The sequence below is a fragment of the Ursus arctos genome, unplaced genomic scaffold, assembly GCF_023065955.2.
Source record: "Ursus arctos isolate Adak ecotype North America unplaced genomic scaffold, UrsArc2.0 scaffold_32, whole genome shotgun sequence".
Taxonomy (NCBI): domain Eukaryota; kingdom Metazoa; phylum Chordata; class Mammalia; order Carnivora; family Ursidae; genus Ursus; species Ursus arctos.
The window spans coordinates 2025049-2045904 of NW_026623008.1; the positions used below are offsets into that span (position 1 = coordinate 2025049).

The following is a 20856-nucleotide window of genomic DNA, read 5'->3' on the forward strand; positions in this document are numbered from 1 at the left end:
TGTGGGGAGTACTCTCGGTGCGTGCTGCATCCCAGCACCCCGCCATTTCCACATCTTGGGGCCCCCGAGCCTGCCCCACCATCTCCATCTGCAAAGCTCCTCCTTCCATGACAGGCAGCCCGAGACCCCAGGGCAAGGTGCCAGGTGGGGCCCAGCCACCCGAGGGCTGGGCCTGGGTCCCACTTGCCCACACAAAGCCCAGGGCAGGCATTAGAACTGAGAACCATGCAGGATGCCCTTTCTTGTCATCCCCCACATTCCCCATCCAGGACTTCCTGCCCCCAACAGATGCGTGATCCCAGAGCACAGCCTAAGGGGCTTCCTTCCCCACACCCCCCGGGGGCTGGACGATGCTCCCACCACCTCCGGGCAGCCAAGGGGCCCTGCCTCCCCCGAGCCCCACTTCCAGCCCCAGCGGCCAAGCAGGGAGGCGAGTCCAGTATCTGTCCCAGCAGTAGCCCTGGGCTCAGGCTTTGGGGTCCGTGGGTGGGCCTGTGGGTCTGTGGAGTACGGGAGTCCTGGTGGGGGTCCCAGCCCCAGTGCCCCTCACCCGAGGGCTGGCAGCACACTCACGGACACAGCGCTTCCCGTCCTCCTGGAGCTGGAACTCGGGGCGACACTGGCAGCGGAGCTGGGTTGCCGTAAGCTGGACGCACTGATGCTGGCAGCCGCCGTTGCCCACGGCACAGGACTGTATGGCTGGGGACACAGACAGGAGCTGTGGACACAGCCCCGGAGGATGACCCAGCCGAGGGGCCTACCTCCTGCAGAAACCCTCCAGGACCCTCTGTGGCCCTCTTCCTGTCCGTCTCTGTCCCAGAAGCAGGGACTCGGAGAGGGGACACTGTTCCTACAGTGCTCACAGGCCGGGCTTCGCTTCTCAGCCCATACACAGGGTACACAGACCACGATCCACTTCTGGATCCTTGTCCCCAGACTGCCTGAGGACCGGGTGTAGACAGGCACTCCAGAGCCACCCCGCATCACCCAGCACGGAATGCAACACACGGGGCCCTGCTGAGAGCCAGCACGTCCGGAGCCCAGAGGCCAAGCAGACTGGGAGGCTCCCGGAGGAGGCGGCAGGCCAGCTGTGGGCGGTGGGGGCCCAGACATTTCCACTCTCCCGTCGGGCCAGGCCAGTGTGGGCGCGGGGCTGCCACGGAGGTCACCGTGGCCCAGAGGCCTGGCCTCCAGCTCCTGGTGGAGCAGGCCAGCTCCTGCTGACCCTCGGCGGTTTGTGTGGGAGCAGGAGCCGCGGGCCTGGTGGCACCGAGTGGCAGCCACGGCATCCACACACGCTAGGCACGTGGCCTCGGGGCTCTGAGGACGCTAGGACCACGCTGATGCCAGAAGCAGGGCCCTTCAAGGCAAGCATGTTCGAGAAATCCAAAACACAGCACTCGTGGGAGGACCCAGTGTCCTCACCTGAGGCATAGGGCTGGGAGCCCCTGCCGAGGGTCCCGGCCCAAGGGGGTTGCGCCCAGGGAGGACACGAGGGTGGCAGTGACGGCTCTGTCTCCTGGCTGCACCTGCCACGTGCGCAGCGGAGCGGCAGAGACACGAGGCCTGGGCCCAACCACGGCCGGCCAGGCTGCCCCCGTCTGCTGTCCCCTCAGCAATGAACCCCCTTCCCCACCCAGCCACCCCAACTCTGCTTTGATCCCCCAAGGCCCCGCCTGCCCCACCTGCCACGCTACGCTTCAGCCACCACTGTCACTCAGACGTTTCCGAGTAGGACCTGAGCCCCCCGCCCCAGTCCTGGGGCTGTTCGTGTTCATGACTCCAACTGCACCCCTGCTTGAGACTCGTAATGGGGACCAGGAGCCCCTCCTGACAGGGTGGGACGGGCACACAGACAGCGGTCCTGGAGCCCGGGGCAGGGGGGCCGGCAGGACAGGCCCCACGGCCACCAGGAGGACCCAGGGAGCTGTGGCAGGGCGGGCAAGGAGCCCCTCCTGCCAGGCAGAGCCCCCAGGTCAGGCCCAGGGACAATTAGGCACAGCGCCCGCGGCAGCAGGCAGGGGAGAAATCACCGGCGGGGGGACAGGCAGAGGGAGCCCGGGCTCCGGTCTCCTGCCACTCGGCCGCACGGTCCTGAGGTCCCAGATGCTCCCCAGCTGTGTGCATGAGGGAGCCAAGCCCAGCGTCCTGTGCCACGGGTTCCCGGAAAGCTCAGCGAGCAGATTCTTCTCAGCACTGGGCTGTCAGCTCGGGGAGGGGCCGGCTTTGGCGTGGTCAGTGCCCAGAGCTGGTGGGGACGTTTCCAGGCCCCTCGGGTCACTGCACAGTCCGGCCATGGAATCCACGTCCCAGCCTGGACGCTCCCGCAAATCAGGACCGCGCTCCGACCTGAGGCAAAGCTGAGAGCCCGGCAGAAACTGGGAGGTTCTGGGGCGAGTGCTCGTGTCCCTCCCAGAGTCACAGGCGAACCCCTAAAACCGAACCCCCGACATGACTGTGCTCGGAGACAGGGCTTTCATGGAGGAACTTAAAGTTATGTGAGGTCATAAAGGTGCGGCCCCGACCCGACAGAATTGGCGTCCTTGTAAGAAGAGACGTGAGATCTCTGTCTCTCTGTGTCTCTCCCTCCAGCACAGGAGGCCACGGGGAGAAGGGCCACCAGGAAGGGGCCCCCACCAGGAACCACTGGTGGGCACCACGATCTGGAGCTTCCCACCTCCAGAGTGGCGAGAAAGTAAATTTCTGCTCCTCAAGCCACCCTGTCGCGATGCTTGTTACAGGAGCCTGAGCTAATACATCCTCCCCCCCCCCCCCCCCCCCCCCCCCGGGTTTGCAAGTTCCAGGACACACGGCTGGAACCCTCGCGGTTCCAGGAGCTGGACTGCAACCCCGCCTTCTGCCGGCAGGGGCCGCCACCACCCAGGAGCCTGGGGTGAGGTGTCCACTCACAAAGGCAACAGGCCCCCGAGCTAACACCCACATCCGTGGGGGGGGAGGGGGGCTCTGCCTGTGCCCCCACCCCCAGGGGCTCTGCTCGTGCAGGCACAGGGGGCAGCCCTGAGACCTGGGCGCGGATTTGGAGCTGGAGGCCAGCATCAGGTGCGTCCGAGTGCCGTGGAGCTGGACGGCTGACTCGGAGTGGCTCTGCTGGCACGGCAAGGGGCTGTGCCCTGGCAGGCCCCCAGCGGGAGGGCAGGGCTGTCAGCAGCATGCCGAGCCCACCAGCCAAGCCCAGCCCCGTGGTTTCTGGGCGGGCTCGGGGGTGGCTCTGGCTCCCGCTGCCTTCACGGGGTTTGGTAATTACTGCCCTCGGACTGGCTTGGTTTCGAGGTCCCAAGAGCCTCCCGCCACGTGTGGTCAAAGGCCACCCACACGGTCCTTCCTTCTAGAAAGTCCTCTGCTGGAGACAGGACCAGCATGGCAGGGCAGAAGGGGAAACTCACTTGGGCTCTGCCCGCCTCATCCCTCCGGGCATGGGTTGCCTGCTCCTCTGCCTTTGCGTGCTGACCTGCCCCCCACCTCCGGCTGGGGCCCCCTGCTGCAGGCAGCCAAGAGTAATTGAGGCTCTGCAAGTGGCCACCTTCGCCCACGTGCCAGGGGCTGGACCAGCCTCATCACAGACCACACACCCACCAGCCACCACAGCTCCGAAGTCCCAGCCAGGGAGAGACAGCCACGAGGGGGGGCCCCAGGACCCAGGCTGTGCCACCGCCTGCCCAGCACCACCCACCTCGAGGTAAAGCTAAGGCAGGAACCGCAGGCTCTGCTGTCGCCCCTGGGTGCACACCCCGCTGCTGTTCACACAGCCCAGCCCCCGACCCCATCCCTAGCTCCAACCCTCCCTGCCACATGGCCCCATCTGCTCTTGCTTCCCGCTGGGTGACCGCTGCCCGTGGCTCCCCTGGACTGGACCGTGACCATCCCATCACCCCTGGGTGCTGGCAGGCTGCACTGCAGGGCTCCTGGGCTTGGGCAAAGCCACGACTTCCCAGGGGCGTCTCAGGGGTGGGGCTGCCCTTCCTGCCGCCGCATCCAGACTCATGGCCCCCTCAGGGCTGGGAAGGCACACGCCTTTCTTGCAGCTGCAGCCCGCTTCGGGATTTGGGGGGCACTAGAGAACGTTCTCAGAATTGCACGTGCAGCTTCGCAGGGAGGGGTCTGGAGAGGAGCCGGAGAGCTCTACCTTCCCGCCGCCTGTGGCTTTGGTGCCAGCCCCAGAGGCTGCCAACAGGGCCTCCGGCAGGGCCAGACAGCCTCCCCTCTGAGGGCTAGAAGGCCCTGTGCAGTCCCTTGCTGCCCCCTCACTGGCAGACCCCCCGGCCTGGTGGGGAAAGAGACTCCCCTGAGGCCCAGGGAAAGGCAGAGCTGGGGAGCCCCTCCTCCATGCTGTGGGCACCGCAGGGCCCATGGGACTCCCAGGAGAGGGAACCAGGGTAGGGGCTTCCAGCCATTGGTGAAGGGGGGTGGGGAGTGCATGCTGACGCCAGAATCCTCCCCAAGGGCTGGTGTTGGGATGGGAAGAGTGAGGCGAGTCCAAAAGGCCATAGGGGCAGAGGCCGAGGGGAGGGGGAAGACGGAGACCCCACCTCTGTCAAGTGGCAGGCCCAGGGCATCCAGGGATATCGTGCTCCCTCACAGAGACCCCCTGGTGTACCGCTTGCCTAAGGGGACAGGGAGAAGCATCCAAATCCAAGAGCAGGATCCAGAAGGGACCTCGGGGCAGGTGTCCTGCTGGCTCAGAGCGCACGGCCGCACAGAGGAGGTGGGGAAACCAGCGCCAGGTGCTCCAGCACCCAGCGGCGGGTATCCGTGGGTTACGAGGTGTCCCGGCAAAGCAAGAACATCACCTGACCAAGCACTCCCAGGCCTACTGCCCCAAGTTGGAAAAGGAAACCCAGCTCCATGACCTGAGGGTGATAAGCCGGACAAACTAACCCCGGGCCCTGCACCTCCCACCTGAGTCTGGCGGACACCCGGGAAGGCTCCCTGGCAGTGGAGTGCCCCACGATGCCGGGCTACTGCTGCTTCTCTGGTGCCCAGGCTAAGTGGGTGGTGCTCGGGGGCCTCGGGCTAATAGCAAAATCCTTCTTGCAAATTCTCATTTTTAAGAATTGAAACGCTTTTGTGTTTTATTTCCACCAGATCTTCTGCAAAGGAGAGTTGGGGGAAAGCTGTGCATTTCCTGTCCTCTCCCTGCCTTGGAGGCAAGTTCCACAAGTGTTTCAAGGCCCCACTTGTGTGTTTCAAGCCCCCCCCCCCAAGTGTGCCTCCTTTGAGGACTTCCCGACATCCCTCAGGGCCCCATGACCTGGCAACATCCTGAGAGATCACAGCACACAGGAACAACGGTCAACTCCCCGGGACTCCTTCTCCACCCCCAACCTCCCAGCTGCTGGAGGGGAGCGGGCGCCTGGGGCCATTTCCTGCCAGCTGAAAAGTCCCAGGAGAGTGCACAGCACCCCTCCCCCAGAAGAGGATCCCAGCAGGCCCCAGGGGAGGGGTTCCAGAGCAGCTAGCAGCTGTACCCCAGCTGTGCAGCAGGCCTCACAGCTGCCAGGGGGATGGGGGTTCCGGTACTAACTCCTCCCATAAGCATCTGCTGCAGCCCTCGGGTGGTCTGAGCGCAGAAGGCGCCCTGCCAATCTCGGACCAGGCCCAGCTCTTCCCTTGTCCTGTACCCGGGAGTCCTGGAGGAGAGGGGGCCAGGGCCCCACAGTTCCCGAGAACTGGCAGGAAGTCCAGCTCCACCCCACTCAGAGCCCTCGGAGGGTCCAGCAACGCCCTCCACCAGGCCCCTACCTGGAAGCCCTCATTCGTGATGTGAAACGCGGGGCCACACCTGCCTACACACCCAAGGCTGCCAGTGCAGCTGGACGGGTCCCTCAGCCACCAAAAGGGGTACATTAGCGAGATGGGCAGACACTTCCCTCTGCCTGGGAAGAAGCTCCCTGGAGAACCCTGTCCACTCCAGAAGTTTCTAGCAAAGCCCAGGTCCCTCCAGGAACGGCAGCTCCCAGTGGACCAAGCCTGACAAATCCGCCCCAATCCCAGACTCCCCTGGGGGACCCAGGCACCGGCCTGCACCCTGGCAAGCTGTCAGCTCCTAGGAATTTTTGGTACAAAGAAGCCACCAAAAAGAGCCAGATGTGTGCAGGTAAGCGGTGTACGGTGTAGATCTCCTGCTGGGGGTTACGATCAAGAAAGAGAGAGAGAAGCTAAACACCAGCGTTGAGGAAACCACGTCCAGCGATGGGGAGGGGCCAGGAGGTGGGCAGCAGCACCGAGAGAGCCGGAGGCCGCCTGGGGCCCGCCTGGGTGCACGGTGTTGGGGTGCCAGGCAGAGGGACCCTGAGGTCCCAGCAGCCTCCCGCCAGGCTGTGCAGACCACACCCAGGAGCCCCGGCAGCAGACCCTGAAGAGACCTTCAAAATAAGCAAATGCCACAGATCACGACTTCTGGAGGCCGGAGCCCACGCAGGGAAGGCTCCTGGGAAGAGCTCCAGCATAGCAAGGGGATGGGCTGGGGGAAAAGGCAAGGCTGAGGGGCGCCCCTCCGAATGTCCCTCAGCCAACAGTGTAAGGCCACTCTTAGAGGCCACCACCTGTTCCCCTGTGGCCAGGAAGGCCAGCATTCATCCTGTCCGTTCCCCCCTCAGCAGTGGGCACTCCTGCCGTCCAACACCGCAGTGAAGGCCATCATCGGCGGACAGGGAGACCAGAGAGACGGGGAGAGGTGTGTTCCAGCCCCAGGTCCCGCACAGGGGAGCCCATGGCAGGGAGGGGGCAGAGGGCACCAGGCCCAGCCCAGCCCACCGTGGGCCAGCCCCCAGGGACCCCCCTCTCTGGGATGTCCAGGGGGCCTGGGTGAACCAGCAGGCTCCCAGAAGCCCCCTCCGCAGCCCCCAGCAGACAGCAGCTGGGGGCCGCAACCCGTCAGATTTGCCTGGAAGCACATTACAACACTTCCCACATCTGTTTCCACTTCCCAGCCCCGAGAAGCCATGGGGCAGCTGCCTCACGCCCTGAGCGGCGCCCGGACATGTGAGAGTGTGTGTGCCCGGAGGGCCCCCCGGAGCTGGCGGGCCGCCCTGCCACAGAGCAGCAAGCCGTGCAGGAATGAGGCCGCTCGGAGCCCGCCGGGCCCACTCCGTGTCTGCGGGGTGGAAACGAGGGGTGTCCTGCCCCCCAGAGAACGACCACCACACGGCCTCCCGGACACAGCAGCCCCGTGCCCTCAGCCCCTGTACCCAGAGCCAGCCAAGGGACCAGACCCTGGCCTGCAGACCCTCCACCCTCCACGCCCCAGCTCAGCGGGCGCCTGGGGCCGTCCCTCTCTTCCTGGAGACCCTCCGTGCTTGCGGGGACAGCAGGCTGTGGCCAGGACACCTCCATCAAGTCCCCACAGAAGAAAGGCCCTGCAGGGGAAGTAGGGGCCAGGGTCCCGCTTCTCAGCCACCTCTTCCCCACCTGCCACAGCCAGGCCCCAGCACTCCCCAAGGCTGGGTGGGGGCACCTGGGCCCAGGAACCCCAGCTCTGTGGGCCAAGAGTGGCCTCATGCTGGCCCTGCCCCTGCCCTCACCAGCCTCCCTGCCACCCAGCAAGCACCCACGTCACCCCTGAGTTTGGTCCCCAGGCCTGGGACCCTGCTAACCCACCACCACAGCTTCTGAGAAGGCCCTCTACGTTACGGTGGCCCAGGGGCTCCTCCCCAAGTCAAGAGAGGCCCCCCAGGAACATGGCCTCAGTATCCCAGGGTCGCAGGGCTCAGCCTCAGCATGGGGGAGCCAGGCCCTGGGGACCCAGTCTTTCCCTCACATGCTTGGAGGGCGCACTGCCCGTGACAGGCCTCCGAGAGCCCCAAGGAGCTGCACACAGTCCGCAGGACACAGCCACTGAGCAGACAGGCCCCCTAGCGTCTCCTAGTCCTGGAGCACAGGGAGCCCAACCCCATCCCGGTGGGCACAGCCAGGAGCGTGGGGGCACCGCCGAGGCCAGGAGCCCAGGCAGGGAGGTGGCATGGGGCCCAGGCAGGGGGCCAGCCACTCCCAGGGCTGCCTGGTGCTTACCCAAGCAGGTCCTGCCGTCCGCATGGAGCCGGAATCCAGGCTTGCACTCGCAGAGGTAGGAGCCTGGTGTGTTCACACATCTGTGCTGGCAGCCACCGTTGTGCAACTGGCACTCATCCACGTCTGGACGGGGACACAGGGCCTAGGGTTACCCGCCAGTACCCACCTGGGCGGGCCCCAGGGACCCCAGCCAGGCCCCCTCCCTGAGGACATGGAACCCCACCCAGGTGCCCGAGCTCCGAGCTCTGAGCCCACACTTGCCGGAGCAGAGTGGGGAGAAGGCAGGGCCCGTCCCTCACACCTAGCCAGCCTGCTCGGGGGGAAGAGCCACCATCCCGGGGGTGGCCAGAATGTGGGGCGCGCCGGGGGTCAGACAGAACACAGGGAGCAGTGGTCTGGACAACACGGCGGCTGCAGAGGACACTGGGCTGAGGCGGGAAAGGCCCCGCTCCTCATGCCTTTCAAGACTGAACTTGGAGCTAAAGCTCTGTCCCAAAGTCCAGATCCAGAAGTACGCTCGGGACGTGCCGGCCGTTTCTCTGGGACCCGTGAGCCCAAAGGGAAAAACCAGCAACTCATGAGATGCCCTTGCCAGGCTTTGGCAGGGAGAGGAGTGTGGAACAATGTCCCCCCAAATTCACATCCAGTAAGAGCCTCGGGTGTGGCCTTAAGATGCTGGTGTAATTAGTTATCCGTGCTGGATAAGGGGGGCCCTAAACCCAGCGACTAGGGTCCTGATCGAGACACACAGGAGGGCAGAGGTTGGAATGAGGTGGCCACTGCCAAGGAACAAGGGGGGCCACGAGAGGCTGGAAGGACAGGAGAAGGAGGGGTCCTCCCCTGGAGGTTTCAGAGGGAGCTGCTGCAACCTTGATGTTGAACTTTCAGCCTCCAAAACAGCCCGATAACAAACGTCCATGGTTGTATTTGTTTTGGTCCCGGGAAACTCGGGTGGTGTCGGCCTGGGTCCCCCGGGGGCCTCCCAACGCCGGGGGACAGACGACCACCAGCAACATCCCCAGGACAGGACCTCATGGAGGTCCCAGGCACTCTGCTTCCAGGCGAACACCTCCCAGCTGAGACCACCAACCACCAGGGCCAGACATTCGTGCCCACCAAGCCTCAGGCCCCAAGGAAAGTGGTGACCAGAGGAGGATGGGGCCAGCCCAGAGGCCCTGCAGAGCCACCCCAGGAGCCCAGCTGAGCACTGTAGAGGCGGGAAGACCCTCCCCAGAGCTGGAGGCCCATGGGCCTGCACCCCAAGAGGGCCACCTCCTCCTGCAGGAATGCAGAGGCACGGAGAAGTTGGGGGCTGCCCTCACCTCTCATCCCTCCCTCCAGACTTCTATCCACCAACCTGGGCCCCCAGGGAGGCTGGGCAACAACGGAGGTGGTAAAAACAGGCTGCTGACACACCAGTGTGCGAGCTAGCGCGAGGAGGGACACAAATCTCCGGGAAACATGGAGACCGAGGAAGGGAGCCACTGCAGACACGGGGGGGCCCGGGGGCACCAGGCACGGGGACCGAAGCCCAGGCCCGGGCCTCGGGCCAGTCCACACTCCTCAGACGCCAGCCTCACCAACGGAGCAGCCAGCTTCCCCAACCACAAAAGCAGGGAGACGGACACACGGACGTTCCACTCCAACATCTACAAGCCACGACTCCACCCTCCAGTTCCCACCCGTGCAAATGCCCAGCTTCCATGCTCCCAAACGAAAATGCCCGCCGTCTGAGCCCACTTGTGAAGGGTGCCAAAGGTGGGGCACAGGCGAGGCTCCCCCGGGCCAGCGCCAGCCCACCAGCTTATGCTTCCCACACACGGGAACCACGCCACCAGCCCGCGCTCTGAGAATGGACCTGGCACCCCAGAAATGACACCAAACCAGCTCCAGGTGACCAGCTCTGCACACAGGCCAGGTCCACTCCAGGGAGACCCCCGGGGCCCTGCCAAGTGCCTAAGAGAGAAGACCAAAGACCCAGGGAGGCTCTCTTCTGCCTGTGGCAGCCTGGAGCTCTCTCAGAATGGAGCCAGGTGATTCTCGGGAAGCAGCCTGAAGGCAGAGGTCAAAGGCCCCCAGCAGAACCCCCAAGAGGGTGGGGACAGAGGGACCCAGGGCCCTCCTGCAGGACAGTCAGCAGGGAGGCGAGTGGATGGAAGGGCAGGGTGGGCAGCACCCACCCACAGGGGCTCAGAGAGGAGGTAAAGATGAGACCGCAGGGAGCATAGCCCTGGGCACACAGTAGGTGCTCAGCGAAGCTTTGGGGAAGATGTGCCAGGTATGTGCTGTCTGAGGAGGGTGGATGGCAGCCTCAGTGTCCAGACCAGCCCTGCCAGGCATCATTCCGGCCCACTGCTGTGCTCCTGACGCTGGGTGCACAGGCGGGCAGAGACGCTGGCTTCTGGAAACCCTGCTCTCAGCCGGCAGCTCCACATTCACACTCGGCTCAGTCCAGACCCCCAGAGGGGGGAGAGGCTGGCTCAGGTGGCTGTACACCCCTGAGCGGCTCAGACCCCTGGCTGGGGGGCCAAGCCCGCCTGGAGGACCACATCCTCCAGCAGCTCCTGGGCAGGTCTGAGCAAGCCGTCCAGGACGGAAGGGGAGCCCCAGACAGCATCAGCCCCTGGGCCAGCCCGACAGCCCTGTGCGCCGCAAGGATACCGAATGGACAGTCTGGGAAGAAGCACTCGGGGGATGCTGGGGCAGGAGACTGCCATCAGCCAGCAGGGCCCCTGCAGCTGGGCTGCCCCGACAGCCGGGGCCTCCCACCCACGTGACCAGTTCTTCGGGCCCCCCTGCTGCCCGCAAAGAACATTCAGATTCAAGTGTCCACACCAGCGGACAGAAATCCTGCTCCCTGCTACGATGCATAGGCCCACGTCTGCAAGCCATCTCCCATGGCGCCCCTCTTGGCAGGGGCAGGCACACTGACTGCAGCCCCAAGCTCTCCCCTGGCCCCTGGAGCTGCCCTGCCTGGTGATTGGCAACCTGCCCCTGGCAGGGACAGGATCTGTGAGAGGTGGCCTGGCAGGTGCAACGACACTCAGCCACCGCGTCCAGCACCACCGCGTGCTGTCAGCCTGTGTGGGGGTCTGGACACAGCGGGCAGCTCAAGGCTGAAGGACCTGAGGCCTCCCCCTTCACTCTCTGGGCAAGGGAAGCCTGCTGAAGGGCGGCGGGACATTTGGCCACCCGACCTCCTGCTGGAGCCCCTTCACAGAGGAGACCGACACTCAGGAAGCAAGCCAGGACCCAGCTCCCTAACCCTGCCTGCCCCACTCCCAAGGCAGCCACGTGGGGGAAGAACAGAGCTGTCCTCAGCCGGCTCCAGCCACCTAGAGCTGCTGACCCTGTGACTGTGACTGTGGCCGCATCTGTGACCTGAGAGCCACAGGCTCAGTGATCTTCAAGGAGAGTGGGATCAGCTGAATAACAGCCCTCCAAAGGGTTGCATCCTAATCCCTGGAGGCTTACGAGCAAAAGGGCCATTGCAGGTGGGCTTGTGTTAAGGATCCTGAGGTGGGCCCTGTGTCATCACCAGGTCCTTAAAGGAGGGGGCAGGAGGTCAGGGAGAAAGAGATGGGAAGACACGGGGCCTCTGGCCAGCCCGGCCTCCTGACTCCCCCAGTGAGGTCCACTGTGCTCTCTGGGGCTGGATGCCTCCCCGGGGCCTGTCCTGCAGGCCTGCTCTCTCTGGCCGTGCCAACTTGCCTACACGCGGTGCTTCCTGGCATGGGACCGGTGCCCTGAGACACCCCAAACAGCAGGGCCCCAACTGAGCACTGACATCTTAGGCCCTGGAACTACAGAGAAAATATCACTCTCCCAGACAGCACAGAGGGGAGCCTGGATGCTCCCCACCCTCCCCCCAAGCTGAAAGAGAGCTTGAAGGCCCGTGTCTCCCATGCTGACCCAGCGGGGGCAGGGATAATAGCCTGGTGCAAACCCCCTCTGCCCTCCCCAGCCTGAGGCCCAGCCGCCACACGTCTGGTGCAGGTCATGCCTGCACGGGGAGGAGCTGGGAGCCCAGGAGCAGCAGGTCCGGAGCCAAGCTATTTGAAGGAACATCCAGGCCAGGGGCCCTCGGGAGCATGCGGTGCTGCCCTCAGCTGAGCTGTGTGGCTCGGGACTTCAGCGGCCTGGTGATGGGAACTGCCTCTCACCCCGGCACACGGTGCTGACACATCACCGTGGCGACAGTGGGCTGGCTCCCCAGCTCCTGCCTAGGGCACCCTACCGCGATGTTGCAGGGAGCCCACGGATGCTCCATCAGCTTCCCAGGCCAGGGGCTCATGCCGGGGTCGAATAAGCTGCCCCCTGCAGAGACCCCCTAATCAGCCCCTTCTGAAGCCTCGCCCATGCTTCCACGGAAATCTGAGCTCTCTGGGACACTGCCAGGAAGCCCACTCACGTGGTCCTCAAGTTCAGAATCCTGCTCTCCCCCAAACATGCCACAGGGTCCTCATGCCCAGAGATGGCACCCCATCAACCACAGGCCGTCGTCCTCTCCTCTCCACGCAGGCCCCAGAGCAGGGCCAGGGCTCCCCCAAAGCCTAGCCCCACGCAGCCCCAGCCTCTGGAGGCTACACAGCCTCGGGCACTTACTGCCACCAGTGTGGCGACAGCACTGGCCTGGCCTTGGCTGAGCCACCGAACAGGAAGGCTGCCCACGCCCTGGGGACCCAGCCTGGAACCCAGCTGGCCGAGGGACAAAGCCAGGTACTGCCGCCATCAGGGGCCTGCCGCTCAGTGCTCCGTGTGCCCTCTGGCATGGCCCAGGGGACAGCAGAGCAGGGCCAATACCTCCAAGAAGACCAGGTGCCCGACACAGAGCCACATTTAGGGACCGGGGACAGCCTGGAGGGGAGCGCCCTGCCCCTGCTGTGACCCCGGTGAGGACTCCCCTGGCCCCCACCTCTGCCTCCCATTCCTGAGGATGACCGGCCCCAAGCTCTAAGGAGCTACCGAGGGGAGGCTGGCCCAGCGTGCGCACCAGATCTAAAGTGCAGGGAGAGGCAGGATGGACACAGACAAGGGTGCATCCGCTTTCCATGACCTGCTGGGGTCCTCCTGGGCTGACCACACCCCCAAAGCTTGGGGACTCTGGAAGGGCAGACTTTACTTAGGGACCCCAGAGGGCTCTCTTGAGCCTGCCTTCTTGCTTGACACCCCCACCTCCCCCGGAGCTGCCAGGGCCTGGGAAATGCCCCACCCCACCCCGTGCCACAGGCAAATGCAAGGGGCTGTTCTCTTCCCTCTGGTCAAGAGACCGTTCAGCTGTCAGCAGACCCTGCAGCCGGGCCAGAGAGGGGACGGAAGGTCCGATGACTCAGGGAGGAAGGGCCCTGTCCCAGAGGAAGCGGCCGGCAGCGGCACGGCCCCCGCCCTGCTCCCTCCAGCCTCCGCGCTGTCAGCCAGCCGCCTGGGCGCTAGCTTCAAAAAGAGGTGCAAAGGGAGCCCACGGCGGAGCGGGGCGCCCGCCCCCCCACCCCCGTGCAGAGCCCGCCCAGCGCCCACCTGGCCTCCGGTCACCGGCGCTCACGGAGTAGCCGGCCTGGCCCAGGAGGCACGGGTAGCAGCCCCTCCAGAGGTAGCGGTAGTGCGTGCCCGCGACGCGCGCCAGGCCCCCCAGGAGTCCGAGGCACCAGAGCGCCGCCAGTCCCCCGCGGCCGCGGGACGCTCCCATGGCCCGTCAGCCAGCGGCTCGCACCCCAGCGTCCCCGCCGCGCTCTGAGCCCGGCGCCCCGCCCCTCGCTTTTATGTTCTCGGCTTTCCCTCCGCCCCCCGCAGGTGAAGGCCAAATCCTCGAGGCGGAGAGACCGCCCCCGCCGCGCCCCGCCCCCGCCCCTCCCCCGCGGGCCGCCCTGGTCCCCCAGTGCACTAGCCCGCGCCCCGCGCTTTCCGGCGCGGCGCGGCGCGGCGCGCGCTCTGGCACCCGGACACAGACCCGCGCGCACGCACACAGGCACCCCTCGGGCAGACACACAGGGACACGTGCACAAACAGACCCACGTGTGCAAATACGCACGTGACACACACGAGACCCTGCACGGACATGTGCAGCCACGCCGAACGCATACGTTCCCAGCACCCCCACGGAAGACCCCCATGCAGTAAAGAGGCCACCCTGGTAATGCTGCTCAGGGCTTTGGAAAGACAATCTGTGGGGTTGGGTTCTGTCAAGTGTCAGGTGGATGGGGAGCCAGGCCCCTTGAGTCCAACCCACCGAAGTGGAAACCCCAGGGGTAAAGACACCTGCAGCCCCCAAGCCTGGTGTCCAGCTCCCCGCACTATTGTGTCCTCCACTGGACAGGGGCTGGCACCTAGAGGGAGTCTGGGCGAGGGGATCCCTGCACCCCTGCAGCAGAGCAAAAATGGACACCCAAGCAAGGGCAGCAAGCCCTGGTGTCAGGCTCCATTAGCCCTGGAGGCACATCCAGCTCCTGGCCCCTGAACCCCGACTTTGCTCAAGGGCACAGCCTGAGGCTCTAGCTTTGCCTGGAGCGGGCAGCATCATAAGAACCTATGCACAGAGGCCTCATGAGCATTTGACCTGCAGCCCCATGCAGACCCCCGGAGGTCTCACCCCTGGGACCCTGCTTAGGCCGGCCCTCCACCTCCAGGTCAATACTGGGACCAAGGCCCACCTGTGGGCAGGGTCCCAGGGGGCAACATCAAGCCCGTGGGAGAGAGGCACCACCTCACCTTGCCCAGTCCTGCCTGCAGTGTAGAGGCCAGCCCATCCCATTGGACCCTTGCCTGCCAGGCACCCAGCAAGGCAGAAACAGGCCTGCCTGGGGCCTGCCTGCCCGTCAGCCACGGCCTCCTGGGTGAGCCTGTCCTGTCCTCCCTCTGAACGGCATAGCAGCCCTTAAACTCCAGCCTCTCACCCTGGGAGCTTCCCTAAGTCTCCCTGATGGGCACGCTGTCAGATCGCTGTTGGCACAGTGCCTCCCACGTCGGCTAGCAGTTCATTCCTGCGATGTAAATCTCACTTTCCAACAGCTCACACACCAGTGCTAAGAGAAACCCGAGGGTCCCCCTGTCTGCAGCCACCACCAGGAGGCAGGGGGGACAGGAGGCTGTGGAGACAAGCTGTGTCTCCCAGGGAGGGGCAGAGGGACACCATCAGAAGCTCTGACTCAGAGATCACCCTCACCGTTGGGCCACGGGACCTGGGGTTCCTCCGTTGGCACCCCTCTGGGGTGAAGGCCCTGCAGAGACCCCTCAAAGCATCACTAAGTCCCATGCAAACTCTACTCTGACCTCTTTCAGGACCAAGGCCATGGGAGGAGGAAGAACCAAAGACAGGAAGCGGGGGACACCAGCCTCCGTCTCCGTGCAGCCCCCCACGTCCTGCCCGCCCTGGGAAAGGGCTCTGCCTTGTCCTGTGTCACGGGGGTGGGGGGCACAAGCCCCCATGGCCCCTGAGCACATGAGCTGTCGTCCGTCCTCGTAAAACACAGCACTTTCTCAGTATGAAACAGAAGTGAGATATCACCTTAATCCTTTTTATATTAATTACACATTTAAATGGTTTTATTTGGATATGTGGCATTAAATAAAATACGTTATTAATATCAATTTCACCAATTTCTTAATATTTTTAGTGTTGCTTCGGGAGAACTTAAGACTACACACGTGGTTCTTGGCTTGACTCACAGTCTACTTCCGTGGGGCAGTGCTGGTCTCCCCATGCCCAGCCCCCAGCTTTGCTACCAAGGGGCATGGACCTCTGTGCCTGTTTCCCCGTCTGTAATGAGGCAAGGCAATCACAGACCTACCGTGTATGAGGACGGGGTAAGCTGATGGGGACATTGCCTCACTGAGAGTCTATAAGAGTCAATGCAAGCTGTTGGCCAGGTCTGCACACCTGATCCCCTGCCCCCAGGCCGAGCAGCGAGACCCATGCAATGCCCAGAGCTGAGTCTCAGAGGGTGGCATCCTGGGACCCAGCCTCCCTGCTCCACGGTGGATGAAGTCACGCTCCAGAAGGCATCCTGGAGCCCAGCCACGCCAGCCTGAGAAGAGCCAAGGGACCTAAGGACTGTCCCTATCCCACATAAGCATCTCCCCAGTACTCCCACGGCCCCCTCCCCAACCCCAGGACCTCCCCTGATAAGCTGACTAGGGAGCACGGCTCAGGCCCTCTTGTCCCACCTAAGGGCAGCCCCCACCCTAGGATGTGGACTCCAGTTCACATCCCAGCCTGAGTGGGGGTCATTTACTCCCACAGCCCTCCGGGGCAGGGGCTGACGAGGGCAGAGCACAGACGTGGGGTCCAGGCCCCCTGAAGAGCCCAGGCTGAGTCCCAGGACCCCTTGTCTGTACAGTGGGCAGGACAGTTCTGGGGACCAGCAACATCTCCCCACCCAACTGAGGGCTACAGTGAGGTCCTCAGGGCCCGGGACAACGCAAGGTATGGGATGAGCTCCAGCAGCGTGACCCTGAAGGACCAGGGGGCTGCGGCGGGCTCTGGGCCTCCATCCCGGGGGCCAGGCAGGAGGACTCGGGCACGGCGATGTGGGGAGCGGCCCACCGAGGGCAGAACGCCACCAGCCGTGAAGACAGTGCCCACAGCCGCCCCACTGCCCCCACCCCCGCCCTGGTGCCGCCAAGCGCATCCAGGCCCGCGGCTGTGGGGTCTGGAAGCTGTTTGGGAAATGCTTTCTCGATGCGGAAATGCGGGCTGGGCGTCCCTGCCCGGCGGAATGTCTGTGTGTCAGCAGAAGGAGCCGCTCCCCCACCCGCCGGGCCGGCTCCAGCTTTCCTCTCCAAGCTGGGCGGCCACTGGGCTCCTTCGCCAGGACCCAGGCTGGGGTGAGGGCCCTGTGCCGCCCCACAAAGGCCACACTTCCCCCTGAGCGCTGGGCCTGAGCACCCTGTCTGGCCCCTGAGGGGGAATCCGCAGGTCTGGACCCTCCCATCGGGCTGGGCACTCCCGGGTCCCCACGCCTCCGGAGGAGCTAACCCATCCGCAGGCAGAGGGGTGCGAGAGACAGGGGTGGCACCCGGAGAAGCCCCCCGAAGGTGCTGCCCAGGACCCCGAGGTGCCCAGACTTGGAGAATGCAGGTCCACTGGCAGAGCAGGCTCCGGCAGGGCAGCAGGCGCTGAGCACCCACAGGGAGCCGTGGCGCCGGGCGCTGGGCAGGGGCTGAGGCCAGGCCATGCCCGCTCACAGGAGGACAGGCCACCCCAGGGGCTCCGGGCCCAGGCTCGGCTCGGCCAGCACCTCTGGTCGGTCCCCTCCCCTGCTGCTGAAGTCGGGTGCATCCCCTGTCCCTCGTGGTGGTGGGGGGGGCAACAAAGAGCAGGTGGCAGAGCGGGCACCGGGACCGTAACACAACAGGCCAGGGACCAGATAGCCCCCGACAGCACCCCAGTGGCAGGAAAGAAGAGCCAGAAGGGCCTGGACGGAGGCTTCTATCAGGCTCCTCTTCCTCAAAAGTCCTCCTGGCCACCTCCGGTCCCTCAGGTGACCAGCGCCTGCCTGGCTGTTTCCACCCTGACGGTGGGAGCCCAGCCCCGAGCAGGAGGTCAGTCTTCAGCCTGGGGCCACACGCGGTCCAGCCTGCCTGCGCGCAGAGCGCCCGCCCCCCTCCCCCGTGCCCCGTGGCCCCCCACCCCGCCCAGCCCCAGGCCGCTGCCTGAGTTTATTGCAGGAGCAGGGAGCCAGCTGGTCCCAGCACCAGCCTCATGGTAAACCCATCACCCGGCTGGACTCCTCACCCAAGCAGAGGCAAAGAAAATTAAAACCATGGTTGTTTCCGAGAGCGCAGCTGCCATTCCTGAGCGCAGCTGCCCCTGGCTGGGGCCGGGCAGAAATGAGGGCGCCCCCCCCTTCACACATGGGCCCCCCTGGAGAACCCAAGGCGGAGCAGCCTCGGTCACACACGCTCCTTGGGGGACCAGCCAGCTTGGGGGGCGTTAGGTGCCGGCACCACGCCAGAGAGCCCGGGGCCTGGTGTGGCCCGGGAGGCACGCGCGGAGGCCTCCCACGCACGAGTGCACATGCGTGTGTGCGTGTGACGAGGCCCTCTCCGGGGCTGCCGGCTGCCTGGCCTCACTCCCCGGCCATCGTGCGAAGGCTGAGGGGAGGCCAGGTCTAGTCCTGGGGGCGCCTGAGTGAATGCAGACAGCCCACACCTCAGGCTCAGCCCCCGAGGCCTGGCTGTCACTGAGGACACTGAGCTGCCAGGGACACACGGACGGCCCCGGAGCCCACGATGCACTCAGAGGAGAGGAGATGGTGATGACTGATCGACAGGGAGGTTTCCTGGAGAAGGTGCCAAGCCAGCCTGGGGTCAGGTAGTGGGGAAGGGAACAGGGGTGCCTACCGGCTCGCCGGAGGACATCGGGGCAGGGGCAGGGCTGCTGGTGCAGAGGCAGGAAAGGCTGGGGAGGGGAGCATGCCCGGCAGGGAGTCTGGCCAAAGCCGTGTGCCAGGCCCTGGTCCACAGCAGGCACCCCAGAGAGATGGCCAGAACCAACCAGCACATCGACGGCCAAACGCATCACCAGGCCCACATGCAACAATCCTGGCAGCCTGCTGGGCCCCGGAGGTCACTCCTGCTGTGCTTTCCCCACCCGAAGGCCAAACCCGACTACAGGACGCTGTGGTCACAGGGGTGGCAGTGAGCTCAGCCAGTCAGTGTCCAGGGCCAGCCAGCATGTGTGCTCCCCTGCCTGAGCCCAGAGCTGGCAGGGTTGGCCACCTCCCCTCCCACCTCTGAGGCCCCAGCGGCACACCGTAAGTACTCGAGGCCGCAAGTACTCAGTGCACAGCCTGAGCTCAGGGCCAGACACCGTCCACGTGAAATGCAGAGGGACAAGTGAGCCCAGAGGACTCCCCAGCTCTGACCCAGACAGCCATGAACCCCGACTCCAAGCATCCATACCCTCTTCCGAGGTCTGTTCATGAAAGATGCACTAGTCCTGGGGTCTTGCCCTGAGTTCTGGTGCAGCTGCCCACTCTCACAGCTGCTCTGGCAGGAGCCCAGGGAGCAGGGAGCAAGGAAGGTTTGTCAATGGGATTCTGGGTCTGGCTGAGGCCAGGGTGGGGTCAGAAGCCCAGCTGCCCAGCGGGGTCCAGAACAGTGGGGCACGACCGGAGAGGAGGCTCAGCCCAGACCTGCCTCCCACAGATGCCTGGAGAAGAGGCAGGGAGGGTCGGGAAGGGGCGGCCAGCATTGCCCAGGCAGGGACAGAGCCGCGGGCTGGAGAATCCAATCAGGGGGCTGGACACTGGGGGGAAGAGGCCTTCAGGACAAGCAGAAACTCACAGGGAAGGGACCCAATCAGCCGGGGTGAAAGATGGGAGAAGCAGAGGGGAAGACCTCTCCCACCTGCCAGGCAGAGACAGGCCTGGTGTGGGAGCCCCCCCCCCCCCGCCAGGAGCGAGGCTAGGAGGGGCTGCTGTCCACACTCTCCCAGACTGGCTTGACACGGCCCCTGCGAGCTTCACATCGCTGCCACCCGCAACAGCCCAGCCTTGCAGCCAAGGCCCTGGACCACCATGACTGCAGGTGGAAGTGGCCGCCCCACACAGCAGGCCCCCTGCTCTGTGGTGGAAGCCTCCAGGGCTGGGGACAACATCCGGGCTGACTCCTGTGCTGTGCCCTCCCCACAGCGGGGTGGGGTTCCCTGGTAGCACGTGACCACCTCCTCTCGCCGAGCCCCGAGTGTGAGGACCATGGCCTGTGGTACGGCAGGGCTCAGGGGTCGGACCCTGGCCTCCCCAGCTCCCGCATCTAGCTCTTGCCCTGCAGCTAGGCCTGCACTCACAGGCCCTACCGCTGGCCTCGGGCACCTGGGGCTCAGCAGCGTCGGCACCTGCAGGCCGCCCATCTGAGGTCTCCGCCTGGAAAACTGCACTGTGCCCTGGGCTCAGGGGGTCGGGCAGGCCCGCGGGGCAGGCTGTCACCAGCAGGCTCTGACTGCTGATGGTGACAACAATCATTTCTCCTGCTTTGGCCTTGACCACGGGCATACCCGTCAGCATCTGCTCATAGAGGAACAAACGTAGCCATCTTGCCTGGAAGGATCGCGGTTCTCGGCTGGGCTTGCTCACCTGTGTCCAGAGGACAGGCGGCCAGGGGACCAGGCCCTCGCAGGTACGACGCAGGGGCTTTGCGACCAGAAGGCCCGAGCGCCCGCTGAGCTCCGAGGCCCACGGGCGCACGACGAGCCTTCCAGGCGGCCTCTCCCGTACCGGTGTCCACATCCGTACGTGCAGGTCACTCCACAGATATTTGCCGGCGCCCACCACATGCCAGGCACTGCCAGCTTGGACAGAAGCCCCACCAGCTCTAGAAGCCAGCAAGCCAGAGCAGACAGCATGGGGACCCCCAGACGGAGCTGAGTGCCCAGGACGTCACTCTGGGCTTTACTCCCCACCCCCCGACTGTGTGAGCCCAGGGTGGCCTGAGCCCCGACAACAGAGCCAGCCTGGCGTGCGGTGTGGGCTGGACAAGGCATCCTTCTTACCCTTACCATGACAGTTCCCGCCACCCTTCCCATTCTGATCCAGCAAGAGCAGGGTTGTCCTGGGAAATGCAGAAGTCCTTCCAGGGATTAACGCTCCCTCAAGACTTTCCTGGGCGGGGGTGGGAGGCGGTGGTCCTGCCATTGGAGGAACCAAGGATTACCCCAGGAGGGGGGTCAGAGAAAGCCCCTCACCCCCATGAAGGGCCTATGGAAGGGCAGTCAGGCTCCCCGGGTGCCACAATGAGGGTCCCCAGCAGCTCCCACGGCCACACACCCCCAGGGCACCGCCAAAGGCCAGCACAGCTGGCTCTGGTCAGCCCGTGGCCCTCCCGGCCCAGAGC

General features: G+C 65.1%; 1 protein-coding gene across 8 annotated transcripts in view; it reads right to left on the reverse strand.

The window, feature by feature from the left end:
- Positions 1-20856, reverse strand: part of MEGF6 (multiple EGF like domains 6) — an 88382-nt gene that overhangs the window by 20017 nt on the left and 47509 nt on the right. For 7 of the 8 annotated variants that reach the window (XR_008956772.1, XM_044391478.3, XM_057305342.1 and 4 more), the window contains 2 exons: positions 8029-8151; positions 574-699 (listed from right to left, as the gene is read on the reverse strand). Coding sequence is in view for 7 of the 8 variants with exons in the window: in XM_044391478.3 (XP_044247413.2) it covers positions 574-699; positions 8029-8151 (249 nt within the window). In the remaining variant the exon portion in view is untranslated. Of the gene's footprint in view, positions 1-573; positions 700-8028; positions 8152-13545; positions 13761-20856 lie in introns of those variants that run through there. The other variant, XM_026520008.4, reaches the window with a different exon arrangement.